General features: G+C 41.1%; 1 protein-coding gene across 1 annotated transcript; it reads left to right on the plus strand.

Annotated features, from left to right (window-relative positions):
* The first annotated feature begins 525 nt into the window (after positions 1-525).
* Positions 526-12,993, plus strand: LOC134618382 (butyrophilin-like protein 2). Its single transcript, XM_063463754.1, has 7 exons — positions 526-625; positions 4,326-4,655; positions 7,009-7,335; positions 8,131-8,457; positions 9,406-9,738; positions 10,365-10,706; positions 11,112-12,993. The coding sequence occupies exons 1-7, from the start codon at positions 556-558 to the stop codon at positions 11,264-11,266; spliced, it is 1,884 nt and encodes a 627-aa protein (XP_063319824.1). The 5' UTR covers positions 526-555; the 3' UTR covers positions 11,267-12,993.
* Positions 12,994-13,742: the final 749 nt, after the last annotated feature.

The following is a 13,742-nucleotide window of genomic DNA, read 5'->3' on the forward strand; positions in this document are numbered from 1 at the left end:
TGCAATAATGTTGCTCAACTGATGTTTTTAAAAGCAACATTATATAACACTGAAAAACGTAAAACTTTTAGTCCACCATCATTTTTCTTTTTTGGATCACAAGATTTAAAAAAATATATTTTGTTAATTTTTCCAAATCAAACTTTATCTGCCAATAAGGAAACACAAACAGACAGGCCTTTTTCAAAAATCCCTTGAACTAAAGATCTCTCATTAACTACACAACACATTTTTTCAGGGACAAAATTTTAAAAGGTGTGTAGTTTTTTTAAAATGTAATTTTCGCAAACATTTACTCCCAAATATAAGTTTCTCTATAACAGATATGCCAACAACTTGTGAGAGCTCAGAGTCTTTAAAGGAGGGGAAACTGATTTAGTCAGATTCGTTACAAACAGATGCTCAGACCATCACAACCTGAGGACGTAAATTACTACGTAACGTTTGTTTGTCCAGAGATTTTCAGATCAGCGCAACCATTGGTTGGCTCGGGTCCAGCCAGCCTGACGTCACTTCTCTCTCGCTCTCTCTGACTCTGAAGTTTGGAGTTGAGAAATGTCTGCTGTCGGTGTCACACTCGGCTCAACTTTGCTGTTTTTCAGCGTCTTCACGGTCGTCTCTGCAGGTGAGATTTGCTGTTAGATGATGCTCTTCTGAGAAAACGAGGAGTAGACGAAGGCGAAACGAGGGTGGGTGGAGTTAACATCTGTAATCCAGCTGTGACAGAGACAAAGAAGTGTAATGTGTGTGTCAGTGTGATGTGTTGTAGTGTCAGGAGTCAGTATACAGCTACAAAGCTTTTTGTTCAGTGTATATAAACAGCTGTAGCTCCATAAAGGCAGCATGCAGAGACTCACAGTGTCTTATAATGAGAGGCTGCTTTCTCTCACACATGTTTACGTTTTACGAGCACGTGTTGTTGTTCTGTGGAAGCAGAAGTTGGCGAGGTTCACAGTTCACGATGCTACGCCTTTAAAGGGAAATGTATTCCAGGCTGTGGGGAGGATGTGCGGGAGGGCCCCTTCCTGTATGTGTTCGGAACTCTTTGCCAATATTGTAGACAATATTAAACTTAATCAACATATCGGCCTCCTCTGTAGTGATGGGATTTACGGCTCTTTCTAGAAAACCGGCTCTTTCGGCTCACATCCGGCTCTTCAGGTTGTTTTGTTGCTTTTAATTAATTAATTATTAACAACAATATAAAATTATGCACAAAAGGAATTACTAATGTAAAAAAAACCCCGTGGTTTTATTTATATATGTTTATATATGGGGGAACACTTACGAAACATATTTGGATTCAATATTTAAATTGCAAAAAAGAGCTATTAGAATAATAAATAAAGTTGGATATAGGGAGTCCACCAACCAGTTTTTTGTAGGATCATCTATGTTAAAATTCATGGACATTATATATTCTAAAACTTTAGAAATGATATATCGTGTGATGAAAAAGAATGTTCCAATTTGTATTTTAAGTATGTTTCAACTAAGAGATGGAAAATATGATTTGAGGGGGTCTTATAAGTTTGAAATACCTAAAGTGAGAACCAATGTTAAGTATAGATGTGTGTCAGTTTTGGGAGTGAAATTGTGGAATGGACTTAATGATGAACTGAAGATGTGTTTTTCTTTGTCATTCTTCAGGAGGATTTTAAAAATTTGTATTATACAAGGTTATAGAAATTTGGTTTGTTAAAAATTTTTTGTGATGGTTTAAAAAAAATAATTTTGATTTATCATTGTTTTCTTTTCAAACTGTTATACAACTTATTTATCAATGCTATTTATTTTCTTGGTTAAGGATTTGATTATTTCTATGGGGGTAAGGGATAGGATAAGTATAAGCCACAAGGCTTCAGCCTATTCCTTTTTCGGTTACTATTTGAGTACTTTTATGTAAAATTATAATTTGTTGTGTTGTTGTTGACTGAAATAAATTTCAATTCAATTCATATATAAATATATGCGGTGGCCCATAGAGACAAAGCACGTACAAACTCCAAAACACATTTCTAGCGTTAACTGAACTTCCCAAACAGAGCTACCTAGATCACTTAAATTACACAATTGAAAGCATATTTGTGTTGTTTGTGTATTTATACACAAGCACTCATATATATTCAAATAATTTAAAAAAAAGAAAAATGTTCATTTACCTCTTACTACCACACACCAAATCCGGTTGTTGGTACTTGCTGGCTTGTGTAGCCAATAGGTAACAAAAGCTCAACACTGAGCCTAGTAACAATAAGCGAGCACTTCTGTTGTCTTTTTGTACGTGTTTTGAAGTTTGTACCTGCTTTGTCTCTAGGGGCCACCGTAAATATACTTTTATTTATTCACTCCACATAAAATGTAATAAATAAATCATATAATACAAAAACCAACTATTCACATTTCAACGTTTAACTATTTAAATTTTCAGGGTTTTCCTTTTAAACAAATTTAAAGTGAAACAACACAAAACACTGCAAACCACAACACAACTAAATATAAATTAAAATATGAAAACAAAAAGAAGATGTACATTCTCTGTCAAATAAACTTTCTGAATCCTTTATCATCCGCAACTGAAAATAGTTGTGGATGATTACTATACCTTTCTAATGTGACGTTGTTGTCCCTGGCTCTTTCTCTCTCTCTCTCCCTCCCGCTCTGTTCCTGTGCTGCTGTGAGTGTGAGTGTACTGTGAGTGTAACCCCTCTCCCCTCTTCCCAGCGCAAAGCACAAGGCTCGCCTGTGGAGTGAAGCAGAAAAAAAGTGGGAGAGAGAGAGAGGGTGAGAGAAAGAAAAAAAAACCCTGTCTCGCGTCGTTCACTTCAAAGATCCGGCTCTAAAGAGCTGTTTTGTTCGCGACCTACTACTACCACTACTCCTCTGACGACCTGCTGTTGCTGCCTGCAGCTGAAAGGCAGTGGGGAGAGGGGACACTTGGGCAGTGCATTTATCACGGCTTATGGTGTGTTTTCTGGATACACTGTGCTTTTTCAGCGTTCAGAGGTTGATGGCTCCGTGTCAGAGCACTGGCTATGAATTTTAGACGGACCAGGCCTAGGCTACTCACTAGGGCTGAGTATCATCACTGATTTCTATAATCCATTCGATTCTGATTCACGAGGTTTTGATGCGATTCATTTTTGCCTCCGACAGTCAGAAATATAATAATTCTGATCATATATCAGTACTGACACTTGTGAGACTTCATCGGAATTGTGAACATCACAGCAGATGCCTTTGTGTCAAAGTAACTGAGAATAAAACACAGAAAAACATGAAGGAGATTTTCCTGGCCTGACTTTTTATAGCAGATAACCTTAAAAATATTCTGCACTTTTACATATTTTTGAAACGTTTAAATTTCTTCAGTACTGAATAGCAGATATTAGGCTTTCTTGTCCAGGGTCATTTAAGTAGGAAAAAAAAGACAGCGGCCAAGAGCGGTGTACACAACAGAAGACTGGTGGGTAATAAGCAAATGAATAATGCAGAAAATCAGAGAGATGGGAAACTGTTCTTGAAGTGCGTCACTTGACAGCGCTCTCCTTACTATGGATCTGGTGAGGTAACTGTTGGATCTGTGTTTCCACAGGCCTGGCTAGTTTAGAGACTTATTCCTCATGAAGAACGGAAAACAAGACTGAACATCTTCAACCGGCTTTTTCACTCGCTAACGAGGGAAGTTTGGGTCAGAACCAGCTCGTGGAGCTCACGCTCCTCACCTGACTCCAGCCCAAATCCTTCAAAGAGCAGCCGTAGCCTTTTTATTGACGTGACAGTTACAGTACGCATCACAGCAAAAGCACCTCCCCTCGTAACCCCCCTTGGTTACAAAGACACGGCACTATGTTTGTGTACGTGTGTGCACCTGTATGCATGTGCAAGAATGTGTGTGTGTGTGTGTGTGTGTGTGAGATCTCCTGCTCACCAAAAGGATCATAAAAGTAGGTGATAAATCCTCCCCCAGCACAGAGTGGCTGGAGAGGTAATCAGGATCATGATCCCACTGCTTGAACCAAGACTTTACAAATTTAAGAAACACAATGACAACATTTAACAATCTCCAACAGTAACAATAAGCTAGCTAGTTAAAAGTTAGCATAAGATACCTTGGTGATGCACTCTTATCAGAAGCGAACCACTTTCTTAGCACAGAAAGCCCAATGTTAACCATGATCCCAAATGCTGCTTCATAGTACAGAACACTGATGGAGGTTAAGATGTTAAAATTACTTAAAGTAAACAACATATTTAAAATAATGCTGCTCATAATTGTATGTTGACCTTTAACCTCTCTGCTCTGTGTTGTTTTTTTCTTTCAGTCCAGATAAACATCACAACCCAGTCTGGACATGACGTCACTCTGACATGTCGAGTTACAAATAACATCACAGCTGTAGAGTGGAGCAGAGCTAACCTGGGACAAAAAAATGTCTTTTTGTACCAGGATGGGGGTTTTGTTCCAAACAACCAGCATCCATCATATAAGAACCGAGTGGCTCTGCGGGACAGAGGGATGAAGGGTGGAGACGTGTCTCTGATTCTGAAGAAAGCGACCACTGCTGACTCTGGAACATACAAGTGTCGTGTCTTTTTGAGAGAAACACGCTCGTGGAAGTTCACCATCATCAACCTGAGAGTTGATCCTCCAGGTGAGTGAGTAGAGTTGAGTGTGTGTGTGATCAGAGGTGAAGCTGCTTCCTGGTTCTTGAAGTTTGTTTGTTGTATGGATGAGCTGGTGGATGTCAGAGGTTGACAGCACATGATTTTGTTCTGTGGAAGCTAACAGCTTGTAGTTTCTGACACTTTGTGAATATAGCATGAGGCAAAAATTCACCCACAGATGGTAAATGGACTGGTTCTTATATAGTGCTTTTCTACTCATCTGAGCCCTCAAAGCAGATGGTCCTTAGTGACCTGCGTCCTGTTCTAGGAAGTGATATCAACATCCAGGGTATGCTGAATTTATTCAAACTGACATTGGACATCAGGATAATCAGTCAGGGGATGAAAAGACATTGATTAAATGCTAACTATGTGCTGTTTAACATTAAATACAAAACCTGAATTCAAACTTTGTCTTCGTCAAAATCTAATATGAGTTCGACAAGCAAAGTGCAGGTACTTTGCTTTCGATCAGATATTAACGCTTATAGAACAACTGTTGTAAAATGTCTTTGCTTCTAACAGAAGATAAAAATAGAAAATCACAAGATAAAGTTGAATCTAAAATGTGACATTATTTATTATTTATTACTGATGCTCATCAGGGAAAGACATTAGACCCAATCACAAACAAAACAAAAAAAAAATTAGACCCTCCCGTTCTTTGCGCGCAGAGGACTGAGGGATCATCCAGGAATAGTTATGCTATTTATTTTCTGGAGAACTGAACGGTCCATAGATGTTCGAAACCTAATGATCTCTAATCTGGATCTTAATCTGATCCAGAGCAGGTTGTGTTCACAGCATAAGTTAACTAGTTAAATGTTAGCATGAGTTACCGTGGCAGTGCACTGTTGTAAGAGGCAAACCACCTTCTGTCATGGTCCTTGTAGCTGTCGCACTGAAATGTAATTATTATGTGATTGCAATGTTCAAAATTTGGTGTTTAATCTGGATTTGTGTTGTGTTGTCGCCACCTACTGGTGGACCTGAGTGTGGTGCTTTGTGGTGCGCATGCTTTGGGGTGATGCTCAATTAAGCACATGTCACCAGAGACTGAAGGCTCCAGTCAGAAAGAGAATGTTGGTTTGTGTAAAAGGTGGAAATATGGAAGATATGGACTATAATCGCTCATGAATGTTCAGTAGAAAGGCGCACACGGTATGTTGGTGCATTTACTTTGTGTGGATGTTTTATTTGAGTTGTAATTTTTGTTCTGCTGATGTTATATCCGTGTTTTTCATTGATCATTTCACCATAGTGTTTGCTGGTGAAAATAAAATAAAATACTGGCTAAACATCAGCTGGAGCATGGCCCTTTATTCTATTTCGAACATGAAAAACCTTCAGGAGCAGTTAGAGTCCTGAGTCTGAGGACTATTATTCTATGTTCTTGTTCATTCTGTCATGTCTTTTTGTAGGTTTGCTGTGTGTTAGAGTTTGGTTTTATGCCGGCCTGTTTTCCCTCTGTCTGTCCATGGTGTCACTGTGTCTGCTCGTGAGTCTGTTAAGTTCAGCGTCTTGTCTGGTCCTCTGTGTCTGTTAGTTTCCTGTTTTATTCTGAAAGTCCTTGTCTTATGCGAGTGTGTTCAGGTTACGTTCCCCTGCCTCGTCAGCTTTGATTTCTCCCAGGTGTGTTCCCCTCCTGTCTCCCATCCCTTGATCACTGTGTGTCTGCCTGTGCTCGTCATCACGTGTGTTACTCCGTGTCTCTGTGTCCAGCCTTCTCCATCTGCCATCTCTGTGTATGTCCCACTGTACTTATGTTTTCACGTTTGTTTGTTAGTCTTTTCCCAGTTTATGTTTATGTTCAGTTCTGCCCTCGCCTTGGTTATTGTTCACTGTAAATAAAACTCACTCGCACCTCTGCCACTGTCTGTTATTTGGATCCTCCTTCTCACTTCTGACAAACATTGGACCCAAGCGCTACGGTGCCTCCTGAGGATGCACCCATGTCCCATTTTCAGGCTGTGTCCAGCCGGTACCACATGACCACCAGACACTCACCCTCGGGTGCCCTCCCCGGGCCTGGCTCTGGTGCAGAGTGCTATCCCAAGCAGGGGGAACCCTTGGGGGGAACCTTCTAAAAGGTGTCCTATAAATGTCTCTTTGTTTGGTTCCTCACTGAGGACCAGTTTCCCATAGGAAACCCCATCATGGAGCAAAAGGTCCAAGACAACATAGCCCCTGGGATCCCAGGAACACACAGTCTCCTTTACCACCATAAGGTGGCAACTCACGGAGGAGAAATAAACAACAATTAAACAAAAGGTCAATAATTCTGCTCATAATTGTATGATGATCGTTAACCTCTCTGCTCTGTGTTGTTTCTTCTTTTAGTCCAGATAAACATCAAAGCTGTGTCTGGACAGGACGTCACTCTGACATGTCGAGTTACCAATAACATCACAGCTGTGGAGTGGAGCAGAGCGGGCCTGGGACAAAAAAATGTCTATTTGTACCAGGATGGGGGTTTTGTTCCAAACAACCAGCATCCATCATACAAGAACCGAGTGGCTCTGCGGGACAGAGGGATGAAGGATGGAGATGCCTCTTTGATTGTGAAGAAAGTGACCACTGCTGACACTGGAACATACAAGTGTCGTGTTAAAATAGCAGAAACAGGCTCATGGAAATACGTCACCATCAATCTGAATGTTTCTCCAGGTGAGTGAGTCAGATAAAAATTATTTTTCTGTAAATCTGGCATGAAGTTTGTGTTTCATTCATTGGCTTTAGTAAGGTACAGCTTTCTGTATTCTCCCAGCAGATAATCTATTTGACACTGAAAACATGCTGTAAAACAAAAACGTTACCTATGCTCACGCACACACCACAAACCACTGAGCTTTCATCACATATGAGTTAAGGCAATTCCTGCAACACTTCCATTTTTTCATTTGAGAACAAAGATTGAATATTAAAACTAAATTCAAACACAGGCCTGTTCCATATGCATACAGTGGCTTGCAAAAGTTTTCGGCCCCCTTGAACTTTTCCACATTTACAGCCACAAACATAAATCAGTTTTATTCGAATTCCACGTGAAAGACCAACACAAAGTGGTGTACACGTGAGAAGTGGAAGGAAAATCATACATGATTCCAAACATTTTTTACAAATAAATAACTGAAAAATGGGGTGTGGCTAATTTAGCACATGTTTTTATCCTGTGGAACCTGATTGATGTTTCAATCTGGATCTGAGCAGGTTCAAAGCATAGCGAAAGTTACCATGGACTGGATGTTATAAGACGCGAACCACCTTCCCAGCACAAATAACCCAGTGCTAACCCTGAACCCAAATGCTGCTTTATAGTACAGGCCTCTGCTGGACTTTAAGACGTTAACATGGGAACTAAACATGTCAAACGAAATAAAATACATTTTTAAAGTAAATTATTCTGCTTATAATTGCATGTTGACCTTTAACCTCTCTGCTCTGTGTTGTTTCCTCTTTCAGACCAGATGAACATCACAGCCGAGTCTGGGCAGGACGTCACTCTGCCATGTCAAATTACCAATAAGATCTCAGCTGTAGTTTGGAGCAGAGCTGACCTGGAACCAAAAAATGTCTTTTTGTACCAGGATGGGCGTTTTGTTCCAAACAACCAGCATCCATCATATAAGAACCGAGTGGCTCTGCGAGACAGACAGATGAAGGGTGGAGACGTGTCTTTGATTCTGAAGAAAGTGACCACTGTTGACTCTGGAACATACAAGTGTCTTTTTGAAATAGAAGAAACACGTTCATGGAAAAACATCACCATCAACCTCAGTGTTCCTCTAGGTGAGTGAGCAAGGTAACTGTAAACTTCTGTAAATCATTCAGTAGTCCCGGCAGAGAATCTATATCTCACTGAAAACATGCAGATAAAAATCAGCCAAAGTTTCGGGTGAGCTTAAATCTAACCCCACTCTGATTATTATGTTTCAGGATACATGACCTGCCATTTCATCTGCTTACCTGTATCTTTACTTGTTTCTCTTCCTCTTTTTTCCATTTTTTTCTGAACTGAGCACCTGATGGCTTTGAACTTTTCTTGCCCATCTTCCCCTCCTCCCTGTGCCGCAAGCAGCAGGCACACCTCGCAAACAGAGGACGCCCTTACTCCCAGCAAACGGGCGATAGAAAACCGATTGGTGCCTATGCCATCCCCAAAATCCGCTGGCATGATGTTGGGGAAACATGAGTCCAGCATGAGTCTCAGCAACGTTTTTTTGCCGCCCCTACCACGATGCCTCCCTGGGCAACCGCCCATGTCGCCTATATCAAAAACTGCTACTGGGTCCAGTGGATAGCCAACAACACAGAGACAGTATATCCCATCCTTCTTACATACCATTATGGTGGGCGAGGCCCAGTTGCTGTGGATTTCAGAGGTCCACTAGCTGTTGTGTTTAGCATGAGGCTACACTGATGATCTGGTGGATGCTAGGAGTTTACATGAATTAAAGAGAAAATGGCAAAAAACTTCAATTCATCTCCTTCTGTTTAACTAAGCCAAGGTTATTGGGCCTGGAGTGTATCACAGATACTGAGTTAGTAGCAGGTGAAGCCTGGACAGGGTGCCCGTCTGCAGGGCTAATACAGAAAGAGTAGATCATGGATTTGAACCAAGGACTTTTCTGAGAGGCAAAAGTGATAACTACCACACCACCACAATGCCCTAAAACTCAGATGTAAACGTAAATAAACAACTAACATCTCTCTGCTCTGTTCTGTTTTCTCTTTCAGACCACAAAATCATCCCAGCTGAGTCTGGACAGAAAGTCACTCTGACATGTCGAGCTCCAAACAACAGTAAACGTGTAAAATGGAGCAGGGCTGACCTCAGAGATAAATATGTCCTTTTGTACCAGGACGGGCATTTAAATCCAGACAACCAGCATCCATCTTTTAAGAGCCGTCTGACTTTGCAGGACAGACAGATGAAGAATGGAGACGTGTCTTTGATTCTGAAGGATGCGAACACGGCTGACAGTGGAACATACATGTGCCGTGTCTTCATGGAGGAAACACGCTCATGGAAATTGCTCATTAACAACTATCTGATTGTCGTTCCTCCAGGTGAGTGAGTAGAGTTGAGTGTGTGTGTGATCAGAGGTGAAGCTGCTTCCTGGTTGTTGATGTTTGTTGTTGTATGGATGAGCTGGTGGATGATAAAGTTGTGGCGTCTGTAAGAAAAATGTCCACATGATGACTGATGGATGAGAGAGGTCCCATTTTTGTTGTTGTGCACAAATCATTGAACAACACAAACACTTAGAGCTCCTTTCAGTGCTGCCTGTTTTGTTACTGCACACATTTCTGATGGTCCTACAGTCCAACGTAGCAAACATCTCCCTGAAGCCTCTTCCTTAGAGACCAAAGGTTGGATCAGAGCAGCTGAAAGGACACATCTATGAATGCTAGCTAACATCTTGTATTTCTGACACTTTGCATGTTTAGCATGAGGCTAAAATTCCCCCTCAGTGGGTCACTGGTGACCTGCTGGATGTTCAGAGGTTCATTAAATCCAACATGACTAAAAACTCAACTCATGGCAAATGAATTAGCTTTAATTTTGATTTAATTTTGCACTAGTAAAAACTCAAATGTCAAAGGAAATAAACAAAATATTTAAAGTCAATCATTCTGATCATAAATGTACTTTGACCTTTAACCTCTCTGCTCTGTGTTGTTTTCTCTTTCAGGTCAGAAAATGAACATCAAAGCTGAGTCTGGGCAAAATGTCACTCTGCCATGTCAAAGTTCAAACATCAACATCACAGGTGTAAAATGGATGAGATCTCGTATGGAAGGTGAATATGTTCTTTCGTACCAGAACGGGAATTTTGAACGAGACAACCAGGATCGGTCTTTTAAGAACCGCGTGGATTTCCTGGACATACAGATGACGGATGGAAACATGTCTATGATTGTGAACGATCTGACGCCTGCTGACAGTGGAACATACATGTGCGGTGTCTTTATGGAAGAAACACGCTCATGGAAATACATCAGCTACGTACGTCTGAGTGTTACTGATCGTTCAGGTGAGTGAGTAGAGTTGAGTGTGCGTGTGATCAGAGGTGAAGCTGCTTCCTGGTTGTTGATGTGTGTTTGTTGTATGGATGAGCTGGTGGATGTCAGAGGTAGACAGATGTTTCTCCAGCTGTTGTCTTTGTGGCTGGTAGTCTAGAGTTGTAGAGCAGCATTGTTTGGGTAAGGTTAGAGCAGAAACAAAGACATTTATGAATCAGTCTGTCTGGGGGAAATTTAAATGGTATTTTCCCCCATAAATATAAATCCTCTTATCAGCTCTGGCAGTATTGAAATACTTCAAATGCACAGTGTTGTCATTCTTTATTCACACGTTTTTCTTGGAACTTGACAAAGAAATAGATTCTGTTCTTCACTCGTTGCCTACCTGACACCTCACAGCTGTTTCTCACCTGCAGGTGCGACAGGAGGATCTGTTGCACTGATCATCGGCGTTTCTGCTGTTGTTTTAGTTGTTGGATTTTTGATCTACAAAAGAAAACGCCGTTCTAACACTCATGATGATCCAGAGGATGAACAGCCTCTTTCCCCCCAAGAGCTGGCCTGTGACTGATGTCACGATGAGTCAGGACTCTGCTGAACACCCAGCAGACGACTGTAGACATCTAACATCTCTGATGAGTAATGTTCAGACTGTTTGGGTTGAAAAAGTATAAATTGTTTATAAATAATTAAATAAAGCTGTTTTATTATTTGAATATATACACAATGCAAATGTGCTCGAGTTGGCACTCTGTGTTTGAGGATCATGAGCTTCTTCTGCTAAGACTGGGCTGAAGTACCGAAGAGTGGACGCAGAGCGCTTGAGAGTCTTTGCTGCATGTACATATGCACTGATAATAGTTTTAGTTTAAGTCTCTGGTTAAAGAGTGTGAATAAGATGAACTGAGCCTTAGAATAAGCTGAAGGATAACATTAGATAATCAAGGCTATGCAGGATGTGTTTTTGTGTCCATGTGTTTCTAGACAGACTGGGGTTCGGCCTTGTGTACTTGTGATTTCAACTGTCAAAGGCAATGAAATCTTTTTAGATGACACATATTTCTCAAACTGGACTTGGAGCTTCAGGTTCAGCTGTTTGTAAGAACTTGTGGACCAAACAAACTGATCCTCATGCAGCGATCAGCTTTTTTTTAGTAAACAAACAGAACAGCTGCCACTGCTGTGTGCGTCGCACTCTAGACAAGTCACCGATCCTGGATCCAGCAAAACAGCCCCAGACCATCACCTGGTTGATGCCACACACTGTGGAAACATCCGTTCATCTACTCAACGTCGTACAAAGATCCTGCATGAACTAAAGATTTACAATTTTGATTCATCAGTCCAAATACCTTCTTTCATTCAGTAGTCTAATGTTTCATGGTCCAGGCAATCCAGTGTTTTATTCTGACATGTGGCTTTCTTGCTGCAACTCATCCTGTCAATCCTGCAGCTCAAAGTCTTCTCTTCAAACTTTAAACTGAGGCTTCCTATGACCGTGATTAAGCTGTGCTCTTCTTGGCAATTTCTCTGTATGAACATACTCTACACTTTTAAGTGTTATGATGGTCTGTCTCTCTTCCATTGTTAATTGCCCTTTTCTCACCATTTCTATAGCAACACACTACTTTCTGCAGTACTGTTCACCTGATGCTCATGGGTGTGGTACCACAGTGTGTTCCAGCACTTTTATGCAGACAGAGGGGGTTGGAAGAAATGCAGAAAAGATGGAACACCTGTAGGAGTTTGTAGCACCAGCTTTCAAGGCTTGATTAACCTCCATTAATGCAGAACAGCTTTAAATTTCAACCCATTTTTGTTCCCTGAAAAAGGCCTTTTGTATAATTCTGAAATGTACATTTTTTTTCAGTTTTGGGTAACCTTACCTTTTTTGTTGTGGAAGTTCAACACTTGCCTTTGTACCATTTCAAGCTAGTTATTGAACTTTAACTGCATTAAATAAGTGGAAATCGAAGGATGTTTCTAAAGCTTTTGACCTGTAGTGTAGCTGATGTGTAGATATTTCTCTCTGATCCTGAACTGTGAAGCTTTCCTTAATTTAACTCATGCTGCAAGCAGTAAATACTGCAAAGTTCCTCACCTACACCCTGTGTCATCTTCAACTTCACCTTGTTAATAAATATTTACACACAATTAATACTGGATTGTGTTACTGTGATTATCCTAAGTCAGACGGCACAGTTAACATGCAGAGATCTACATGTAAGAGAAAGTTTATGTACTATGTGATGGTGCATGAGGAGTAGATGTGATGTGGTTTCTGAAAAAGCATCAGTACAAGATAAATACAGTTAATATTACTTGTCTCCAGTCTTTTTATTACTCTGTGTAAGCATGCACAAAATGGTGTGTTTAAAGATTAAAAACAATTCTTAACTGCAACACAAGATGGCAGTCCAACACAAAGAATAACAGCATCTTCATTCAGGCTGTCAGACCCCTCTGTATACCAGAGACACAGGTCTGTGTCTCAGAGGGCACCAGTGACAGCAGCACTTTTACCATCACAGAGCAGGAAAGCTTTCAGTAGAAAGCTTAGGCAGCAGGACCAGATGCAATCAGGTCGGGTCCTGAGAGCCTGCTTTGACCAGCTAGCACTGGGAGATCTTCAACCTCTCTTTGGCCCAAGCAGTGGTTCCCACGTGCTTCAAAGAGTCCATCATTGTCCCTGTAAATAACAGTCCGCTTCATTCAATGATTCCCACAGTGCCCAGTAGCACTGACTTTAATGGTGACGAAGTGTTTAGAGAGACTGGTAAGAGATCATGTCGCTGCTTCACTTCCTGTCACCATTGACCCACTTCAGTTTGCACACCACACTAATCGTTCCACAGACGACGCCATATCTCACCTGCTCCACACATCCCAGAGCCACCGAGACACTGGCAGAGGGGATCAAGAGTGACATGCCTCTGCTGACTGCAGGTATTTTCAACACCGCTCTGTGGTGGAACTCATGGAGAAAGAAACCTCGACGTGATGTCTGACGTCGCTGGATGATCTCCTCCACAGCAGAACAAAGGTCC

This window comes from Pelmatolapia mariae, linkage group LG3_W (genome assembly GCF_036321145.2).
Source record: "Pelmatolapia mariae isolate MD_Pm_ZW linkage group LG3_W, Pm_UMD_F_2, whole genome shotgun sequence".
In the NCBI taxonomy this organism is placed as follows: Eukaryota; Metazoa; Chordata; class Actinopteri; order Cichliformes; family Cichlidae; genus Pelmatolapia; species Pelmatolapia mariae.

What these genes read in the sequence shown, in the direction of transcription:
- LOC134618382 (XM_063463754.1), top strand. Translation starts at nt 556, where the DNA reads ATGTCTGCTGTCGGTGTCACACTCGGCTCAACTTTGCTGTTTTTCAGC. An exon ending in CCTGAGAGTTGATCCTCCAG is followed by an intron (nt 4,656 to 7,008) that starts GTGAGTGAGTAG and finishes TTCTTCTTTTAG; the next exon opens with TCCAGATAAACATCAAAGCT. An exon ending in CAATCTGAATGTTTCTCCAG is followed by an intron (nt 7,336 to 8,130) that starts GTGAGTGAGTCA and finishes TTCCTCTTTCAG; the next exon opens with ACCAGATGAACATCACAGCC.